General features: G+C 37.8%; 2 protein-coding genes across 2 annotated transcripts in view; both read right to left on the minus strand.

Annotated features, from left to right (window-relative positions):
* Positions 1-4,829, minus strand: part of LOC120531521 (dynein beta chain, ciliary-like) — a 285,809-nt gene extending 280,980 nt beyond the window's left edge. The window contains exons 1-4 of the mRNA XM_039756997.1: positions 4,746-4,829; positions 2,446-2,574; positions 1,534-1,694; positions 690-816 (exon numbers count right to left, since the gene is read on the minus strand). Coding sequence (XP_039612931.1) covers positions 690-816; positions 1,534-1,646 — 240 coding nt within the window. The 5' untranslated portion in view covers positions 1,647-1,694; positions 2,446-2,574; positions 4,746-4,829. The remainder of the gene's footprint in view (positions 1-689; positions 817-1,533; positions 1,695-2,445; positions 2,575-4,745) is intronic.
* LOC120530659 (dynein beta chain, ciliary-like) overlaps positions 1,837-23,198 on the minus strand; it is an 86,228-nt gene continuing 64,866 nt past the window's right edge. The window contains exons 15-19 of the mRNA XM_039755083.1: positions 19,898-20,060; positions 5,110-5,243; positions 4,746-4,916; positions 2,446-2,574; positions 1,837-1,995 (exon numbers count right to left, since the gene is read on the minus strand). Of these exons, the coding sequence (XP_039611017.1) occupies positions 1,837-1,995; positions 2,446-2,574; positions 4,746-4,916; positions 5,110-5,243; positions 19,898-20,060 (756 nt within the window). The remainder of the gene's footprint in view (positions 1,996-2,445; positions 2,575-4,745; positions 4,917-5,109; positions 5,244-19,897; positions 20,061-23,198) is intronic.

Below are 23,198 nucleotides of genomic sequence, written 5' to 3' on the forward strand. Positions count from 1 at the left end.
GGCATTAGTATGGAAAGGCAGTAGTTTGTACTACTGCCTCACAGAGCAGCAGTTGTAGGTTCAGATCCCCTGGTCTGATTACTACCTTTGTGAAGACTGCAGCTTCTTCTTGTGTCTATGTAGGTTTTCCCCTGGATAATCCAATTGTCCTCCCACATCCCAAAAAATGCAGGTTAACTTAACTGATAACTCTAAATTAGGTCTGTGATGGCATGATGGATCATACATGGGTACATCCCCTGCAAGCCAGATATGACTGAAGAATGTTATGTTTTAATATTAATACAATGGATGCCACCTATTACTTTGATTGAGTTTTTTCCAATAGAATTCTAGGGCACAAATAGAAGCCGGTTAAAAGTACACATCGAGCAAATGGAAGAAATTATTTCTTCATACAGAGAACCATATATACAGTACATATAATAAGTTATCAAGCAGTGCAGCAGAAATAAGCTTAGGAAGATGTAAATCGTGACTCTTCACACAGGTAAATGAGGATTTCTGACAGAATGTTCTGCTGAATTAACTGTTCAAGCAAGCTTCTTTCTTATGTTCTTACTGTTGTATGTTTTACATCATACAATCGTTAGGCCTTATCTACAGTACATTAACTTTTCTTTTCCAGGGCCTAGAAACCATTAATGATGAATGGGGCTTTTCTGCCATGAAATATTTAAGTAACTTACCTCAGCCAAATGAAGGTCATCAACTAAACAGAGCAGCTGCTTATTTTTTGCTGGAGAGTAGACTGTCCCATGATGCCATTCTAGTTTGTTTAACAAGCTCTCCCAGAGCATTTTAGGACTGGTTATCCTGCAAAGGAAATTTCTAATATTAGATGAATGATGCTAGATGGCACCAACAACATGACAAGTACCTGCTTTGAAGCAACACTTCATCAAGGAGGACAGATTCCCATTTTGACCTTTTCAGTCATTCCAATTACAAAGACTGACAACATGTCAAATAATCCTAGAGTCTCACATTCTGTGAAAAACTGTCAAACTTTAACAGTATCACCAAGCTACTTAAACATTTCAATAAACCTTACCAGAGTTGAAAACAGCAAATCTCTTTTACATTTTAAAATGCCACCTATTTCTACTATATGTGTTTGAAACACCCAATTACTAAATAGACTTTTGATCCAATTACAGTGCTGCAGGCAACCATAGCCAATCCTGGCGGTGTGATGCACAAAACAGAACCCAGCTCTAAAAAGAATGCCAAATCATCACAGGGCACACGTGTGAACACATCTACTATCACCAATCCCTGGTCAGTTTAGTGTGACTAATCATCTTATTAAAAGTCTTCAAGACTTAGTAGGAAACCAAACTACTTAGATAAACAGGCACACAGACGCAGGCAGTTCAGCCTAGACAGTGACCAGGACTTGAAGTCAACCTCCTGGATCTAAACCACCCAAATTTAGAATGTGGAAATTGTAACCGAAGCTGATGACAATATAAAGATAAAGACACTAAACGTTTGGGTAAATATTTTATAGTTCCACTAAAAAGAGGTCACCTGCTCATGGGGATCTGTAACTGCTGCACATCAGTCATGTCTGCTGAGGTTAGCGCCTGGAGTTGTTCTCGGAGGATGGCAGTTTTTCCACAACCTGCTTCTCCAATCAACATTACATGATGGCCAGCAGTTGAAAGAAGGCTTGTTAGATAGAGAAGTTGCTGCAGAAAATATTAAGATAATTGAACTGTTAATGTCCCCATTTGACACGTCTCTTCCCATAGTAAATGTGGAACTCATGTTTAAGTCTTTAAAACACAATCAAACCATTTGCTTATAAAGATGGTCAAGGATGATCACCCACTATGTCATATCTGACTGTCTGTACAGAATATACAGTCCATCCACCAGCTTTAAAAGTGGACTTGAACTATCTGTTGGCATTTCCAGGTTTACCCCATGTCGTACTGAGGAGTTCACTAGCTGCAGAGACCTAGAACGGATTATAAGAACTTTTTGTTGCTGCAGGAATTAATGGGCTTAACTTTTGGAGACTGTTCACGTGACCTAAAAGAAAGATATCCACTCAGGGAGATGGTAAAGCTATTAAACTCTCCATATAATTCCATGAGGTAACTAAATGGGGATGAAGGGAAATCCTACTAAAAACAGTAGAGGGTTCACTTGGTTAAATACAGATTCTGAAATCAGAGTCCAATCATAAAAAGATAAAGAAAGAATTTATACAGAATTACAGCAGCAGTGCAAGTTATGGACAGAAATTTAGGGGTAGTTTGAGACTAAATGGAAACTGAGATAAAACGCATACATTGCTTCATTTCATTTCAGTACATATCTTAGATTGACCTCAGATTCTATCAACATTCACCTTGTTGGCGCTTTGATATATCATTAGATGACAGTATTCATAAAACTAAATAAATGTGAAAATAATAAATGGATGACAACCACCTCTTGGTCAACTGTATGGACAAAGGCTTGGGGAGATATTCCAAAGCCTGCTGGAGCAGAATAAATGGGAACAGCATCACTCCATTGGACAAAATGACGAGTCTCACTGTCAAAATAATAGTCCCATATCTGTAAGAGAAAGACACATTTGAACAATACAGGTTTCGGGTGACATAGATCAACTTAAGAGTAGACCCCTTAAGCACACTACAATGAAAATAAATAAATAAATGTTCACTCTTTTTAATTAATTTTAAAATACAGGTAATCTCACAAATTATTTCTTTTTGCTGCTAAATCTTATTTTTATATATTGAAAGTAATTTAACATGTTGGCAATTATGATAAATAAATGATTTCACTTGAGTTCCAGTCACCTGCTGTTCTCCAACTTCAATTTAGAGAATAGTGCAATAATAAACACACTAATGCTAAACAATATGTTATATGCGCTGGCAGTAATAGAATTTTCTTTGATAAGCGCAGCACCCAGCTGAGCTCTTTGAAGCTTACCAAATGGAAGGAGCATCAAGACGGTGGACTGTGTAAAATATATCTCTACTAACCTTTAAATCTTTATCACCAGCTATTAAATACTGTTGTCACTTCAATCTTTTACACTTTTATATACCGAAGTATAATCTCTCATCTACATAGTTTCTATATTTTACTATTAATCCACCCATTTTTAAACCCACTTAATCCTGTGCAGTCCATAATGAGGGCCACAGCCTCACCTATCTTGCCAGGTTACAAGGCAGTCGCCAATCCGGTACCAGCTATCATATCATCCTAATGCATGTTCACAAACACACCTCTACATCTATTGATGGTAGGCCAATTTACAGAATCAGAAAATTCAGAAATAAGTACTATACAACATGCTTTACTAGAACTGTACAAAAGATAAATCAATGATTGTGTTGGTGCTGCCTTTTGGTCCAGATGCCAACTATAGGAATTAATTTATGATTTTATTTGTTTCATCCATCTCTTTGGTTTACAGTCAACATTTCCACTACAACCCTACCATATTTTGGCATCAGTCTTTCTATGAGCTTTCCAAAACTTAAAATCTCTGTCTATTATAAGCCAACTTTCTCACCCAGTTACCTTCTCTACAGCTCCTTATATGCCAGGCATACTAAAAACTCTCTAAGTCTTTCACAGTTCCTTACACTGCACAACTTATGCATTGATGGGGTTGACTTCTGAAATGACTTCTGAAATGAAGCACTCAGAATAAGGAGTGTCTTCACTGACTCAGTTCATATTGTGGAAAGGGCTCTCAGTCAAGACCTCATAACATCTGCTCTGAGAGATACCTCAATAATGAAACCAAAATCCTGCTGATCCTCCCACTAACTTTTTAATCCCTCCCTTCATCTTCTCTAATTTCAGATTTTCCAAAGCTGTTCTCATCTTTTCTCCTTTTGTCTGCTCCGGCTTTGTTTCCACAGTCCCCTCCTATATATGTTACCTGCTTTTTCCTTTTCAGTCGCACAACTGTTGAAGGCTACACAGCCAAAATGTTGTATCTTTAACATTCTTTCCTTTTTAGTTATGAAATAACCTTTAACCTTTTCTTCCTTTGCAGATGGACACTGACGCAGCCCTTCACTAACTCCATAAGACATGTTGTGACCTACGGGTAAGCATAGTGATGCGGCATCTTTACATACTCCAGTTTTCTTCCACAGCCCAAACACATGAAGGTTAGGTTGTTAGACATCTTTAAATTTTCACAGCGTTCGCATGTGCAAGGGTGTGCATACATGTGCCCTGTGATGGATTTATCCCTGTACAGGTTTAGTTACCAGATGTGAGTACGATAATCTACACTTCTGTGTAGTTGGACAGATAAAATATCCTTTAGCATATGAAGTTGCACTCAACAACTGGATTTCATTAGAGTAAGTATGCTTTATCACCTCTCTTGTACCTTTTTATTTTTCAATAAAGCAGTCATGACAGAACCTGATCAAAAAAGATGAAAGCGAAAATTAAGCAAATAAAAAAAATGTTGTTTTAATGATCAGTAACGAGAAAGCATAGAGAAGATAAAGAGTGAGGAGAAAGTGGAAAATCGGAGAAGAAAAGAAAAGCAGGCCATTCCTTTGGCTTCCTCTATTAGTCTGTTAAATTAATTCTTACTGTAGATTCTAGCCCCCTTAACATTCAACTGGACTCTTTCTGGCCTGCACATGGCCAATGTGCTTCACCACAACTACTAAATCAATCCCATTCCTTCTACTGACAAGGTAATAAAATGCTAATATAATACACAATAAGCTGCTCACCTCTCCTTCAGGAGGAAAGCAGCAAATCTCACGGAAATGCTCTCTCCACAAGTGATTAAACACACTTTGTGACTGCTTATTTAAAGTGCCTCCAACAGCCCAGATGCATGAGAACAGGAAGCATTTCTTCATTTCTTCATACTGCAGTTCCAAACTTGGAGGACAGAGGGCCTGCAAATATGGAGACCACAAGCAATGTTATAGATAGATATGAGCACTGCAACTTCAGCAGGGAGAGGAGTGATTAGACGATATGTACCATCCATGTGTCTTTTCAATCTCTTTAGCAAAACAGGTTTCATCACAAAATCATTAAGACTATAAAATACACAACTGGATTATCGAAATAAAATAATGAACTAGCCTCGAAAATTCTGCAGAAGGTCTGAACCATGTTTTCTGAAGTGTTGTTGACCACTTTGTTCATCATGAGGACTGTCCTCTTGTGCTCTGGGCTTCTGAGTGGAGAACTCTCACACACCCACTGCAAGGCAGGTCCTAAAACAAAAATCAATCAGCCAGTGCTCTTAGTTGTTACTTTGAGCAGCTCATCAAAAAGCATTGTTGAAAAAATGACAATTAAGGAGGTCTGTCCTGTGCTGTTGCAATGTGGTGCCACAACCATCCATATTCATGGCTCTCACATGTGCTTTTAATCAGAAACCCATGACTACAGGCAAAAGATATCATCTCTTAATAAAAATAAAATAAAATAACATGTAATTGAACAGAAAATAATACTAAAGAACACATGCAGGAGAAGTGAAATCAAGTCAACCAACCATATTTTAATGAGGATATTTGGACTCAACTAGAAAACACTTGAGATAGAGGCCTGACATTGGGAGTATGTCATAGACCCCCCATTGCAGACAGTACTATTAATATACATGTTTTTAATAATATTAAAAGTGCACAGGGGCAAATTATTATAGTTAAGGGAGGATTTCAATTACCCAGACATTAAGTGGGATAACTTTATGAAGAGTGAAGAACAGAATTTCACTGACATGATGTTTTTTTAATACAATATGTTAAAAAAACAACATGAGGGGAAGCCTGACTAGCTCTAGTATGTTGTAATAATCAGGACATAATTCAGAATTGAAAGTCTACCTAATGAGAAGGACCACAGAATCACAGTGTACTCTTCATTATCTCCATCTAGACCGTGTAAGTAAGTGATTATGGGGTCTAATGAGATGTTAGGTTATATAGCCTGATCGGAGTCAAGTGAGGTTATTCTTATGCTGTATAACAAACGAGTGACTTCTCATCAGGAGTACTGTGTGAATTTTTAATCTTCATATTACAAAAGAGACATAGAAGTACTAGAAAAAATACAAAGAAGAGTGACCAGACGGATTAGAGGAATTTAAGGCATGGACTATGGGCAGTGTTGGAAAGAGTTTAACAACTTTAGGTTGAGCAAACAGAGATTTATAGCTGACACGATCAAACCGTTTAAAATTATAAAGGGAATTAGTACAGTGAATCCCAGTTGTTACATGAAAATAAATTCCTCAACAAGAACGCAGAGCCACAAATGGAAATTTAAGGGTAGATTATGTACCAAAATTAGACAGTCTTTCTTCACATAGAGAATCACAGACACATGGAATAAGTGACCAAGTTGTGTGGTAAACAGTAATAGCTTAGGGACCTAAAAAACCTGACTTGATGTCATTTTGGAGAAATTAAGTGAACAGTAATGATGAGTGTGTTAGGCTGATTGGCCTTTTCTTGTTCTTAATATTCTAACGTTCTAATTAGTGACAAATCACAACACCTTTATCCATACCGTGTTATCTAATAAAGGGAGGCCACAAGCTTTCCTTTACTTTGTTTGAACATTGTATAACCCTTATGGTACAAGTCCTCTACTTCTCCTTATTGGCACATCTAATAGTAATGAGCAGAAAACCATGTCTACAGTATACTGAAGGAGACTTTCATAAAAGAAAGAGCCTAAACAAAAGAAAAGAAGCAGCACCATGGGACACCTCAGCCATAAGAGTCAATTAAATCAAAAAGACAAGCAAGTTAAGCCACAAAAGTGAAATAAAAAAATGCACTGTGCAAAGCCTAAATATTTCGGAGGTTCTTACTTACTTCAGGCTACCTCACATATGCAGATTATCACAGGAATGTACCAGTTTGTTGTCTGGTCAAAGGCATATAATATGTGCATGAAAGTTATAAAATTCACACTTTAAAAAGAGTTTTCTGGTTCTTTCCAATCCACTAAACATAAACGTAATTCAGTGCAACATGCCTAGTCATTCTTTATTAATATACTGCATAACTTGTGGTGATCTGTTAAAAAAATACTCAAACGTTTCAGAGTTAATCATGTAAAACGTCACATGACATGCTGACACTAATATAAGTGAGACTCAGAGAGATTCAGGCAATGCTGGATTTATATCTGCAAGATAAAAATATCCCAAAACCCTTATGTAAGATAAGCTCATGAGAAACTGAGTGAAAGAATCATTAGAGACTTAGTCAACGATGCATGTAAGTCTACAGAAAGTTGGAATGTTAGTGCCTTTGCCTCATAAAGTCAGCTATTGGAAAAAAAAATTACAGGAATGTTTTGCAAAAACCGAACCATTGTCCATTAGAAAAGACAAGGCAAGTAATATTGTAGAAATTGCAAAGTCCATACTAAGCATAATAAAGTAACACAAATACCTCACCTAATAGAGAACCTGCACATTCTTAGCCCATTGTTGGCCTCTGACTTTGGTTTTCCTTTGGCAGCTTCTGCAAACTCCTCTCTCTCAACTCTGTCCTAATCTGACAGCATTATATGTCAATGCTACTGACCCAGGAAATTAATAGTATGTACCTCCATACAGTCAACACTGGTAACAAATGCCTCAAACTGGCATTTTTTTTACATTTTTGCATGAAAAGCACATAAATTGACAGTTGGCCGAGCTTTGATATCCTTCTCTATATGTTTTTTGTGATGATTTGTCTGTAATCAAAACCCAGCCCTTGACACCAAATTAGTCAGAGGTGACCTTCTTTAAATGTTATAGCACAATTCACATCCCGATTACTAAATTCTAAAAATGGCTGATGAAACTGATATAATGATAAGTTGAAGGGCAGTGGCAAGAAAAACATTAAGTGACTTGCACGTGCTGTGGAAAATAAATTTTTTTTACAGTTGTGTTTGTGGGTGTTTCTTTATATAGGCCCAACTTCAGAAAGTCAAAGAGATAGCAAGATAAATAGAAAGTCATAACTGCAAAGAAAGTTCACATTTAGTTCAAAGGTAGCCTTTAATGGAACCTCTTCACTTCTTTCAGATACACAAATGAACAGATGCCTCATAATCTGGTAAATAGAAGTAACATAAAAGCCTCACAGCCAGCATTTTTGTAGCTAATATGCTGTGGACATCCACTTCAGATGTCTAGCAGTGTCTAGATCCTGATGCAACACAGGTATTTTTGCAAAAGCTAAGCGCTGTTGTTGAATATCCTACAGGGAAAAAAAAGAGAGAGAGAGAGGCTCATGGAAAACGTCTCTTTCAAATTTCCTGTCAAAGTGAACGCCCACCGTGGGAAGGAGCCTGTCATCTTGATGTACAGCCCCACGCCGGCACAGTAATCTACGCTAAATTGCCAGAGTCGCTAGCAATGATGGAGTCATTGTGGAGGAAATTGGAAATCAATCCTTGTCATCACTGAACATAACTCTTTTATCAGAGCTGTGTGCACCGTGACTGGCAGGCTCTCAGAGATGGCAAGCACGCAACTCCCCGGCGCCGGAGACAGGAGGAAAGAGAGGGAGGGAGGGAGAGACAGAGAAAGAGAGAGTGGAGAAAATACTTTATGAAATTGAGAAATTCATTCATTTACAAACAGCGCTGCTTATATTATAAACTCAACGCCGGTTCAATTTTGTGATTACCAGTCAAGCAGAAGAAAGAAAAGACACAGAATTTCTAAAAGGTAAAGCACCCAGATTCCATTAACTTTTATTCTATTAACACACATTCTGAATAAACTGATAGCTGCAGGGGATCTCTGCATTCCCTAGAGAATCCCCAGCAATAAAGTGTATAGCAGGGCTACAATAAGAGAAAAGCTCAGCCTATGCTTCTCAAAGATGTCCACACCAATATCCAAAATTCCCAGGGCCCTAAGGCATGATTTTGCAAAGTGAGTGCCATATATGTATATATATTTCCGGTACCATGCTGGCCTGTAGCAATGCTCCATGAAATTGGGCCACTGACAATTTATTCCTCACCTTGGCAATATGGTGTATGTAGTTTCCTTCCAAGGAATGAAATGGGGATAACCAGTATCACACACGTGCACATGGAGGACAGTTTATGGGCTCAAAAATAAATGCATTTGGCACTGTACAGCAACACTTTCTGCTTTTCTCGCTCTCCAGACCCTCATCAGAACCTACCTCCTAAAGACATCATTTCTACCCTTCCAAGATCCCGCCTAATGATGACATCACTTCCGGTTCCTCTTCAATCAAGAGCCCACCTCTTCCTGTTCCCATTATATAAATCCGCCACCATTTTGTCTCACCTCAGTCCCTCTTTGAACTCATGTCTGTGAAGACGTTTTTCTTATTTTTGCATTTCTTCAAGTATACTGGATTTATATTCCCCAAACCTTTATGCTTGTGACTGAGTCTCATTATACCAGTCAACCATATATATAAACTCTAATCATCCATCCATTAATTTCACTCATTTATTATTCTTACTGATTGTTTGGCAAATGTCATTGTCTGATCCAAAAGTAAAATAATAAATAGCACTGAGACAAGATGAAAATTTTCAATCCAAAAAAAATAAAAAAAGACAACACAGTTGGTTGATGATTGAAAAGTACAGGGCAGCCGTAGATATTCATTAGTACAGAAGGATGGAAAGCCTAAGCAGTCACAAGCCTCTTTGCTAACAGACACATCTTCAACAGAAGGCTGACCATCGTTTAACAGAAGAATATGACTTGGGAGCATCTAAATGAAGATTTTTGGAGTCAGCAAAAGCTGCCCAGAATTAATGCACAGTGAGCAAGACCTAAAAGTTCACTGTCAGCAGTCAGTTAAAAAAAAAGAATTAAAGACATCTCAAAACATGGACATTTGACACCAGTGGGGGCATATTACTCTTCAAAAAGGACTTAAAATAACTTACTATAACAGTCCAGAATGTATACAATGTATACTTATGTGGGCCTGTTAAACAGAAACAAAGCAAAAGGAGATACCCTGTAAATCAATGTCAGATGTTAAAATATTCCTAAAATAATAATAATAATAAATGATGTAGCGTGTAGCAAGGGCCCTGGCCAGGATGCCTCCACACTGCCACACTGAGAGGACCAAGGGAGCAATTGTGGCCAGAGCGTTACCTCCCCCGGGAAACTAGATGGCAGCCCCCCTGAGTTGCAGCGGTGCCTCGGACTCCCGCAGGGTTTCATGGAAGTTGGAGTTTGGTGCAACCCTGTTGGGATCCATTGGCGTTGCCAGGGGGTTCTGAAGCATGATCTGCTGAGCCCTTTTGAGCAGTTCTTCTGCCACCCCCAAAAGTGCTGCCAAAAACTAGGTCATCAAGCACCTGGAGCACTTCCGGGTGCAGTATAAAAGGAGCCAGCACCCACTACTCGAGGAGCCAGAGTCAGGTGGAGGAAGGCGAAGCTCGACCAGAAGAACTGGGGGAGAAAGAAAGAGAGAAAGAGAAGGAAGAGTATTGTGTTGGTGCATTGTGCTTGTGAGATTCTGCTGTACTTGTGAGAAACGGGGGAAGGTGTTTCCCACGAGGTAAAAAAGAAGATAAAAATCACATGTGTGCCTTGAACTTGTGTTGCACACTTGTCTGTGTTGGGTTGAGGCGGCAGAGCTGGCCTGGTGGTCCAAAATGGTAAATGATGACTATGAAATGAAGAATGGTGACTTCAAAAGGACATGCAATGCTTTAATCACTGAATACTACTAAATTAGATTAGTGCAAACAAAAGTTGTGCACAAATAAAGTACGCTTGTAGGTAAAGGAATCAAGAGGGCTATATGACAATAAACTTGAAATATAAAATTGCAGATGGTTGTTAAAACTATACTACATGTGACAAGTGAAAACACACTGGTTTAAAGACTGTCTAATACTTTTGTGAATATAGTTAAAACAGACATTAATTAAGTGGGATTTAAGAACAGAAAATGGTGATAAAAACCAGGGTTGTGGACTTGTAAAAAAAAAAAAAAAGGTTTCCATCTCTAAACGCAAACTCCAGCTTTATTATTTGCTAAGTTTCTAACTATAGCTTTTATAGGAGACAGTAATATTCTACAATAATGTAGTTAATAACTATAGTATATGCAGAGAATGATGGTACTAGTGAATGAAGAAGTGCATTAGAGGTGTGAGGTAAAGCTGCACTCAACATACAAGTTGTGATTATGGAGCATTTCACCATCAGGCTGCTATGAATTTGAACATAAGAACATAACAAATTTAACATACAGGAGGAGACCTTTCAGTCCATCAAGCTTGTTTGTTTAGGTAATAGCTAACCTGTTCCGATATCTCATCCAGATACTTCTTAAAAGTTGTCAAGGTTCCTGTTTCAACTAGATGGCTTGGTTGTTTGTCCCAGATTCTTACAATTCTTTCCATAAAGAAGTGCTTCCGGGCTTTAGTCCTTAATGCACTTGCTCTTAATTTCCACTCATGTCCTCAAGCACATGATCCACTGTTTAGTTCAAAGAGTCCTGCAGGACCTACTCCATCAATGCCTTTGAGAATTCTGAAGACCTGGTTTAGGTCTCCATACAATCTCCTCTACTCAAGACTAAAGAGGTTCAATTCTCCGAGTCTGTCAGAGTAGGACATGTCCTTAAGTCCAGGAATTTATGTACTGCTACAGTATGTCTTTCTGGTAGTGGGGTAACCAGAACTGCACACAGAGCTCCAGATGCAGTCACACTAGTGCGTTATGTAGTTTGAGCATAATACCCCAAGATTTATATTAAAAGGTTTTTAGCTATATAACCTAACATTTTATTTGCCTTTATAATCACTTCTGCACAGTGCTATGAAGAAGAAAATGTTGTGCCAACATGAACCCCTAGGACAGTGTTTCCCATCTTGTATTCATAATTGACATTCCTCTTGCCCACATGCAGCACTTTGCACTATTCTACATTAAACTGCATTTTCCAAGTGTATACCCAGTTCTGAAGCTTGTCCAAGTCTTTTTGAATTGTTAGTGCTGTCTCAGTAGTGTCTGCTATTCCTTGTTGGCATATCGGTGTGTGTTTATAGATGTGATTTACCCACTAAAAATTGACAAATGTCACAGCTGTAGTTGTAGTCTTGCTTATCAAAGCTCTTGAGACTCAAATGCTGGAGTTAGAACCACGTAACAATTTTGTGATTTCGTGTCTGCCAAAGAACAGCTGATTCCAAGACTCCACAACCCTAATAAAATATACAATCACAGGAAATCGTTTAAAAGTATAAGAGGAGACAATAGCAAAAATTTTCTTGCCCCTTTTGAATAAAATTTCAAAAATAAGGTTGTGGTGTCCTGCTATTTACTGTATTAATCTGCCAATCTAATTCTATTGCAATACAGTACATCATACAAAAATAACATTAACAACAGTTAATAATAAGTAAACAGTAACAAAATGTTTCTGAAACATTCATCTGTAACTAAAAGGTACAGTCTGCAAATTCTCAACTTGGACGTCAAATAGCATGTGCGCAAAATTAAACCAAAGCCCTATTTTTACAAGCTGCACCTTTCTGTTTACTAATCACCATGTGGCACCCACTTCACTCCTCCCATTTTAATGAACAGATTATTTTCTTTTTTGGATGGATTATTTTACATTATATTCTAATAGTGTTGATGTGTGCACAGTGGGTTGAAGCTTAAAGGGCAACATTTTTAATCAAATTATCATTTAGTCAACTCAAAAAAACACAAATATCATTTATAGTGCTGAAGAAACGTAGTAGTCACCATAATTTTAAATTAACTTTTATCTAAGAAAACTTTATAAAGATGATGGTCACTCTGCATAAAGTAACTGAAGGGAAACAATTTCAAAACCTAAATGTACACCCGGGCCAGGAGTCAGAGACGCCCTCAGGACAGTAAAGCAGAGAGTTACAGAGAAGCTGGATTTAGTACAAGAACGACGGTAGGTTGTGGGAGACCAGAAACTCTGCACTAGCATTTTTTAACATTAATTAACAGTAAGAATAAAAAAAAAGTTATTAAAACACAATTTACTTTCAAAGCTGACAATTAAAGGAGAGTTAAAGGAGTCTAATAAAGAAAATAACTCAAGGGAAAAGAGTAAATCAGAGAATAGTGAATAGCCATCTGATACAACAACACTTAAACAGAAAAACCGTCAAAATCTTTATTGCAGCCTTGTTCATTAGGAAAATGAGGGCAGATGTGAAAAAGAAGTAAAAGGAGAAAAATGAGTATAAAAGAAAAAATATCAAATAAAACTAAAGATCCTTTGGTTTACAGTGGAAAGGATGAGAAAAAACAAGTAGCCACCATTAAATATCCACTGTACATATTATTGAGAACTATGATTAACATCTGAGAATAAAAGTAATGGAAAGTAACAAAAGTAGAACTGTTAAAATATCAACAGACAAACAAATAGCAGTATAATAAACCAGATTAATCAAAGAAAGATGTATAGAAAAAACAAACTTGAAAGCATCATAAGAAAGACAGCATCCTATTTTGAATGAAGGATGAAGTTATCAGTTAAATTCTTTGTATAATTAGGAATCAATAAAAGTAGTAGTAAAGTAAGACTTGTTGTTAATATAAAAAAGGTGCGAGACTAATAAATGACATAATCGAGGAATGTTCTGTTCAGAGGGGTTTCCCATGGGATCCTAAAAACAATCCTTTACAACTGAGGTTAAAGCACAATGAAGTAAGCAGTGTGACTCATACGCTCCCACTCATTACGTTCCTACCCTTTGTACACACCCACCTCTTACTGTGGTCGGGTATCTTGGTGGATTATATATAGAAAAGCAGCCAAAACCGAGGGGTATCCCATGGGGTCCTTAAAACATTCCTTTACAACTGAGGTTAAAACACAATGAAGTAAGCAGTCTTTAAAAACTGAGTTTTCGGTTACGACGCATGCAGATGACGCTCTTGTCCACCTCTTCAACCCTTAGGTATTACTCCAGACACCGGATAAAAGTCCAAGACTTCTTTATTAAATGATAACGTGCACAAAACACCCTCCACACTACTCATAAACTAACTAAACACAATAATACTCTCTCCTACTCGCCCAGACACTTCGCCCCTCTACCTCCCAGCTCAGCTTAGTCCCAGGGCTTTCCCACAATCCTTTTATACACCCTGACCCGGAGGTGTTCCTGCCCAATCAGTCCACAGTTCCTTATTCCTTCCGGGTAAACAGTCCTTTTCTTCAACCCGGGAGCACGTCGTTCCTTCCTGTCACGTGACCGTGGCGTACTCCCGGGTTATAGGGTACATAAGAGCCCATGAGCCCCCCTACAGCGACTCCCGGTGGCCCCCAAGGTATCCAGCAGGGCTGTGTATAAACACTACATACTCCATGAGGCCCTGCTGCAACTCGGGGCACGATCATGCTGTCTGGAGAGCTCCTCCTGTTGGCCTGGGGGTGAACACCGGAGTAAGAAGCCGGCAATCCTCCACACAGTATACAGCATCAAGCACACGCTGCCTCAGCCATGCTGCCTATTTGAACTGCTCTCATACGACAAACGCTTCGGAGCCTTTCCTGTTCGGATCTCACGCTTCAGAAACAGTTTCATCCCATGAACTATAAATGCAATCAATCAGTCCATCAAGAGCTCCTTGTAGAACTGTTTGTATTTATAAGTACAACTACCTTACTGTAAACTTGCGATACAGTTATAATATTACACAACCTGATCCACTTTATAAAGCGCGTATTTACATATGATGACAACATAATTTTTAAGATGACATGCAGCAAAATATGTTTATTATATTATACAGGTAAAACTTTAACTTCATTTAAATAATCTATATTGTTAATAATTAAACATGTGAGGACACAGTGTCGCAGCACTAGCCAGGAGCTGACGCTCTGTTCACGGATTGTTCCTGCCTCGCGCTGTATTCTTGCTGGAGCTGGTGCGACACTGGAAGGATAGATGGATAGAATAATTAAACATGTACTACAAAGATATCTCAATGTTCCTTAAAAGTTTTGAAGAATCAGCATTCTCAGCTTACAGATGGCTTAACGTCTATTACAGAGCTGATTGTGTGGTGATTGGGTATTTGGAGAAAGAAAAGGAAGGAAAGGAATTGGAGGTTAGTACATTTGAACGAGACAGTACTGCTGTAATAAATTATTTTATCGAAGGTTATGCATGGCGCAGCAAGCATCTTGCGTGAGGCATAAACAATCTCTGGACAGGGCGCCGGTTCATCACTATCACTGTGCCACCATGTTCCCATGTTTAAAATATGCTTTAGCTCCTATCATCACGAAAATGATATCAAGTATACATCTCATTATTTTAATTATTCAGAGAGCTGTAATATCACAAATGTAATGGATTCTTCCTCCAGTCAGAGGAAGAGAAAGCCCGTTTAAGAAGCACGTAGTGATTCACACACATAGAGCACATAGAAGAACACATACAAAACAAAGTATTTAACATGCTACTTTAGTTACGATGGGATTTGGAAAACTAGTAAGTTAAACGATTTTAAGATGAAGTTTATGATGTTCTACGTTAATGACAAAATAAACTACGTGATTAAAGTGGAAATTTTGAGATTAAAGTTGACATTTCGAGCACTGTGTCCCTATTTTTTTTTCTTTTCACTGTACCCTAATAAGCTCTCATATGACACTCAGGCGTTGGGCTACAACTCACCTTTTCACAGCAACTTTGATATCTGACAACTTATTTTTTATTTCAGGCACTGAGCGACTTTGTGAACTTAAGCAATCTATGTCACTCGATCAGCTTCCTTTTGTTGTTTATACCACTGTTTAAACCAACAAATAATACTTTGTACGTTTTTCCTTGCCTCCACTTGGTATTCACTGAAATTCTTCTATTTTCCCCCGTGCTTTTGCCATTGCCTTTTCACAGAATGCTGAGCTTAAGGGCTATTTATATTGATTTGCATATTCAACGAGGCGTAATCCTGGGAGGAGTTTGGGAGTGGCAGCAGGCGCGTGCACATGCGTTACTTTTCATGCTGACCTGGATTTATGGAGCAGAAGAACGTGGAAGTTGGCGAACGCACTGATTTATGGATGATTTTGTGCATACGAACATTTCCGCTTTTGTCCATACACCATGTTTTAGTGTGAATTATATGCATGCCATTATGCATGAGGCCCCAGGCTACAAAAAAGACATAGCACTTGAAGCCATTCAAAGGAGCGCAACCAAGTTTATCCCCGGACTTAAGAACATGTCCTATTCTGCCAGACTCACAGAATTAGACACGTTTAGTCTCAAATGCAAGAACACTACAAGTAGACTTAATCCAGGTGTTCAAAATCCTCAAAGGCATTGATAAAGCAGATCCAGCAGAATTACTTTAACATTACCGCAGGACACCAGTGGAAATTAATGGAAATGCATTTAGGACTGTAGCCATGAAGCACTTCCTTATACAAAGAATGGTGGTAAACTGGGGTTAGAATAATTATTATTATTATTATTATTTAACATTTGTATAGTGTTTTTTCTCACAAGTCAAAGTAGTGAGAACAGCATGTATGAAGCCACTTCAGCCACCACTAATGTATGGTACCCACATGGAAGATGCGATGGCAGCCATTTTGTGCTAATATGCTCAACACACAGTAGCTGTAGGGTGGTGAAGGGGTGGGAGATTGTTAGCCAATCAGAGAGAGGGGATGATTAGGAGGTCAGAATAATTAGGCCATGGGCGGCACGGTGGCGCAGTGGTAGCGCTGCTGCCTCACAGTTAGGAGACCCGGGTTCGCTTCCCGGGTCCTCCCTGCGTGGAGTTTGCATGTTCTCCCCGTGTCTGCGTGGGTTTCCTCCCACAATCCAAAGACATGCAGGTTAGGTGGATTGGTGATTCAAAATTGGCCCTAGTGTGTGCTTGGTGTGTGGGTGTGTTTGTGTGTGTCCTGCGGTGGGTTGGCACCCTGCCCTGGATTGGTTCCTGCCTTGTGCCCTGTGTTGGCTGGGATTGGCTCCAGCAGACCCCCGTGACCCTGTATTCGGATTCAGTGGGTTAGAAAATGGATGGATGGATAATTAGGCCATAGTGGACAGTTTATCCAGGACATCACAATATACCATACTCTTTACGAAGGATGCCCAGGAATCTTTTAGTCAGGGCCTTGTTTGTACATCTCATCTGAGGGATGTTTCTAATATAATGCTTAGTTCTTTCCTTTTACTACATTCACAGTAAAATTACACACAGTCTTTAGACCTGTCTGTTTTCACATGTCACATGTAGCATATTGTTAATAACCACTTACAATGTTACATTTCCAATTTATTGTCATATAACCCTCATGTTTCCTTTACCTACAAGCGAATTTTATTTATATACAGATTTTCTTTGCACTAATCTAATTTAGTAGTATTCAGTGATTAAAGCATTGCATGTCCTTTTGAAATCACCATTCTTCATTTCATAGCCATCATTTACCATTCATTATTATTTTAGCCATATTCTAAGATCTGGTATTAATTTACAGGGTACCTCCTCTTACTTTGTTTCTGTTTAACAGGCCCACATAAGTATACATAGTACATATTCTGGACTGTTATAGTAAGTTATTTCAAGTTCTTTTCAACTGTCCTCTAATAATAAATGCATAGGCCTTGCTCACTGTGCAGTAATTCTGGGCTCATTGACTGACCTTAAAGCTCTTCATTTAGATGCCCATAAACTGTGTTCTTCTGTCAGACTGTGCTAAACGATGTTAAGCCTTCTGTTAAAGACACATCTGTTCATAAAGAAACTTGTGACTGCTTAAGCTTTCCACCCTTCTGTGCTCCTTCTGAATGTCTACAGCTGCCCTGTTCTTTCCAAATATTATTTGGATTCAGATTAAATGCAAATAAATAAATTGAAAAATTGTAGCTAATTTATGTAGCTAAACTATCTAAATGTGGGGTACAGTTATTAGTCAGTAGACATTCTCCAAGGCCACTCAAACAAACAGAATGAGCAGCTTTGCCATGTACATGCCCCTGATTAGTTTTTACTCATTTGAATGGAAATTATTAGTGTTCAAGAGTCTTATAAGAGTAAAACAATTAAGTTATGTCCTGAGCCTACAGGATAGTTTAGGGGGTTTAACATCACAAGTTTAATGTGTGATTAACAATATTCAAGTACATTATTAACTGCCATTAGATATGCTTGCTAAGATGCTGTTCATTTAAAGTAAACATTTAATGACCATCACATACTCAAGCAAATAAAATCCTTCTTTCTCCATTTTGAAAAAGTCTACCATGTAAGAAAAAAACAATAACGTTAAAGGTTAGGGTTGGTTAGGGGTAGTTCATAAAATTAATGTTTTATTAGGTATTTAACTCTTTCCATTAATATTCTGCCCCCACTTAATCCAGTTTTAGGGTTGTGGGGAACTTGAGACTTACCAAGGTAGATTATATTTGTTTAAAAACTATTTTATATTTTGCTCTTCTACCTGAGTATCTCCTCATCACTTGACAAATACCAATCCACAGTACTGTTGTTCATGCAAATTTTATAGTTGGACTACAAGCAGGCTAAGTGCCTTTCTCAGTTTCAAAATGGTGAGTCAAAGGCCACATACATCAAAATCACAGATTTTTGTTTTCAAAAGCATACTATAATTTTTAATTATATTCTACATCCTAAGAGCAAAGTTACAGGGTTGTTTTTAACACATCCGTAACATGTATACGCTCTTAATTTTAAGTATTGAAGTTAGTCATTAATAAACAGTTTAGCTCATTATCAACATCCTTTGACCTTTATGGAACTGACAACATCAATGCAACACAGTGATATCAAAGAAGTGTTAGTAAACCTAAGGAAGAGTGGTACAAAGGCAAATTCCAACTTAAAACAGGTTTGTGGTCTGTTTGGATTAAGATGTGGTAAACTTCAGTGACACATAACCTCCTTATTGTGAGATTTTTTTAATTAATACAATATATTAATGAAGATAAAAGACTATTGTCAGTAACAAATTGGTATCACAAATCTTGATGTTGGTACTGCTGTAATGCGTAATTAACAAACGTTAGGAAAGACAACAGAAATTCACATTTAAGAAGAGAAAGTGATAATTGAGAATGAAGTGTAAAGAGTAAATATGGTGAAGGAAAATAATGAAAAACTACAAAAATAACATATTTTAGAGGTAATGCACAAAGGTGTTTTAGGATATCTGCCAGACCTTGGATACAGCTGATTAATTTCTAGTAGAGAAGTAACTGACCTTTATATTTTACTATTTGATTTCTACGTTTTTTCCTCTTTTCCTTTAATTAAGTAGAGTTGATAGAGAATAATCACTGGGGGAGAATACTGTATGATTAATATTAAAATATACTATCTAACTGCTCTACAAAAAAGTAGATTAAAAAGCACAACAAAGTACAAAATCCCTAAGAGAATGCAGATTTAATAGGCTTTTGCTTTGCTGAATGACAACAGTTAACTTTTTGTTAAGTTATGGAGTAGTAATTGAAGTAAGAACCCTGGAAAAGCAGGGAAAATAGATATGACTGAATTAAAAATGGATCTGTGCTGGAAAGGAATAAAGGGCGAGAGATTTAATCAGAAAAATCAAGTTGGAACAAAGCTGATGCACTCCAAGTTAGGTCAGTTTTAGTTTTGTTTGGAGTATAATGTTACCTTCACTTAAAGAACCAAGGGACATATTTTATCATTCATTAATTAATCAACACTTACTCCATATACCATGTACTGATTCAAATCCTAGCAGTTAACAGAATAGTTGGATAATAAAAAAAACTTATAAATATCAAAAACCAGCATGATCGCCTTTATTTTAAGACTAAAATCATTTTTCTTTTCTTTCGTTCCTAGCTGCTAAAGCACTAAAATGCCTACCCAAAAACTCTTCTGTGAGCTGTCGTAGGACCTGTTGGCTTGTTTGGGGCCAGGCGTTGTACCACTTGTTCAGAATCAGCCTCCACACCTCCTGGGCATCTGTCACCACCAAGAGCCCCAAGCAGCAAGCAAGTGCTGGGTTGATGTTTTCCAGAGATTCAAGCTGAAAGAGAACGAAGCACATTAAATAAAATGTAATTTAATTTCTTGCAAACTTCCAAAATAAAAAAATATGCTATTAACTGGAAAGGTAGAACTGCCACCACAGACTAGTTGGACTTTACAAAAAAATATGTATGTCTCTTTCATTATAGCTTGTTTACTTTCTACAGCAAGCTTTCTTTTCATATTAAAACAGTTCAGAATTTATTATCACTGCAGTCTCCCAGCCTCTGGATCTTTGTGGGTTTTCTCCGGGGACCACAGAGTTCTGCCTCTATAGTCTACCTTGAATCTAAGCTTCAAATTGTCACATTCATGTCGATGTGTGGGTTCACTTGGGTGTAATACACACTGTGTAGTAGTGGAATGGGAGGATGTTGTTGAAAGGTGAGAAGTGAAATATAAAATAATGACTGAAAGGTGCAAAATTTAAAAAACAAAGACAGTCTAGTGAGAACAAAATTGAAGTAACACCAAGAAATGAAAACCGGATGACCGGTAGATTTACATATGAAAGGCATCTAAGAAGTGTACACACAAGAAGGGAATTTGAATATGGAGAGCAGTGTCAATGATCTCGCACAGTGCCAGCCTTAGGCCCTTTATCCTTTGGGTTCAATTACAAAAAATGCATTCTTGTGTGCAGTATATTGTTATTGTCCAAGTGGAAAGAGGTAAGTCAAGTGGATTTACTTTATTAATATCAACTAGGAAATTAAGGTCTTTTATTAGAGAAATCCAGAAGGAATAGTCAATAAACAGTGTAAAAGTTTAAAACAAAAACAACAGTTTTGTGAGCACAGAAGGGGAAAGGATGACAGATTACATGTTATGATTTTTTGGATATTCTTTTTGAGAACAAAAAAATTCCATTTAATTTAGCAAATACAAAACTTAAATGCTGTTCTGATCACATGACCATATTTTCTAACAGTGATGTGATTACATCAATACAAACAAATCACATGACCAGCAACAGACATCATTGTTAACAACGGCATGGCCAATCCCATAAAAAATAACGTAGCAAAGGCAGCACCCTGAAAGGAAAATGGAATACAAAATGGTAGCATGGCGATGTCACAAAATAAAATAACAGCATCTGTACCATAAAAAACTGAACACAATTATTCGTAAGATTGCCTAACACACTTTTGACAATTCCACTAGTGTGGATGCCATTAACGTACTATTACTGATACATACTGAACATTATTCAATGCCTAAAATGGAGAACACGATATGGAGAAAACATCCATATTAATTAACTATCAAAAAACATTCTGTGATCCACTGCATCCCCTCACCTTATAAAAATATATAAATGCTTATGGCTTACCCACTATTATGTAAAAGATGCATGTGAAAACCACAGCTTTCAGACAAATGTGACAATGTTCACTTGAAAACTGTGACAGATAGGGGCCACTGTCACTCCCTTGAACCCTCAGATCAGACGCCAGACACTAGGTAAAAGTCCAATAATTAAATTTATTTGAACTATACAGTGCACAAAGCACCTTCCACTCCACAACACTAAATCAAATTAATAATCAAACAACAATCAATCCTCCACTCTCCCAGACACGTTGTCACTCTGCCACCCGACTCAGCTCGTCCGTCTGGGATTTCCCAGAGTCCTTTATAGTCCATGACTCAGAAGTGTTTCTGAGCCCTCAGTCCATGTGATTATCCAGCACTTCTGGGTCAGGTAAAACTCCTCTTCTTCAACCCAAAAGCACGTCATTTCCTCTGTCCATGTGACTGGGACGTACTTCCGGGCTGTAGGGAAAATACAAGTCTCTGTGCCTCCCTGCAGCGTCGCCTGGCGGCCCCGACATTATCCAGCCGGGCTATACAGGAAAACGCCATAGACCATTATGTCCTGCTGGAATTTGGGGCATCTCCATGTCGCAGGGAGGGCTCCCTCTGGCGGCCTGGGGGTATTGGCAGGGATGAATGGCTGGCCATAGCTCACAAAACAAAGCCAAAATCATTCACAAAGGCGAATCTCAGTGTCTTCACATGTACAAAACAATTAAATCAAAGAAAACACAATGCACTTTGCATTACCTCTTTGTACTTGAACGCACATAAACATCCCAGTCAAGATCACTGGTGATTGCTCAGACATGTTACACTCAATTGTTACCCAACTCTGTTTATTCGCTCCTCTATGTAGCCCTAAGCCAAAAGACATCAGGTCTCTGGTCTTCTCTCTTTAAGTTGAGGTGGGCCCTTTGAATCTCGGTGTGTTCCACAAATAAAACAACCGAATCAACTAAAAGTCAAAAGGTAAAGATCTGTGAGAACTGTCCCATTATTAGCCTTTGTAACAGGTTCCTTTATCCAAAGCAACTTATAAAAACAACATACAAATAAACACATTTAAGGAATTATCCAGAAAGTTCAAAGTTCACAAAAGAAATAAAAGTAAAAAATTAAAGAAGAACAAATGATGCTTGGTACTTCAATTAGTTCCACATAGACAAAAACTACCGGTCTGAAAATATTTTGCAGCAGAGGCAGCTAGTTTGGAAGGTCAAGGAATATTATGCCCAATTAAACTAAATTTAGTTTTGTTATTTTTGGTATTTTCTTTTCACCCACATACAATGCTATACCTGAATGATGTGAAGTGTGCTGATATTTTTACAATACTGATTTTTTGAGCCATTAGAAAGATAAAAGTGAATGCAGACATCTATCAGTTATTTTTGATTGTTGTTGAAGAAAAAGAAAACTCACTACTAGTTGCATGCAGAGATGGAGTTTAAAAAGTCCCAGCATATACCAGTAATAAGTCAGACACCACAAGTTCACAAGTAGAATGGACTTTTAGGATACAAAAAAAAAAAATATTAACATACTGTAATTATTTAGTTATAACTACATAGATTCAGGAGGAAGGCACTGGAGTAGAAGAAGCTCTCCCAAAATTATTTAAATGGGTGTTCATGAAGCAGAAGGCTGTCCATTTCATTAATAAAAAGGCTAGGTTTATCTGATTTAAAAGAAGAAGAAGATTTTAGTAGATTAAAGGGACTGACTTTTCAGGTATTGGTTTGGGTTTCTCACCTGGCCAGCACCGTTCTAGAAAACGATGAAGCGGCTTTAGTGAAAAGAACTTCCATATCTC

This window comes from Polypterus senegalus, chromosome 6 (assembly GCF_016835505.1).
Source record: "Polypterus senegalus isolate Bchr_013 chromosome 6, ASM1683550v1, whole genome shotgun sequence".
In the NCBI taxonomy this organism is placed as follows: domain Eukaryota; kingdom Metazoa; phylum Chordata; class Cladistia; order Polypteriformes; family Polypteridae; genus Polypterus; species Polypterus senegalus.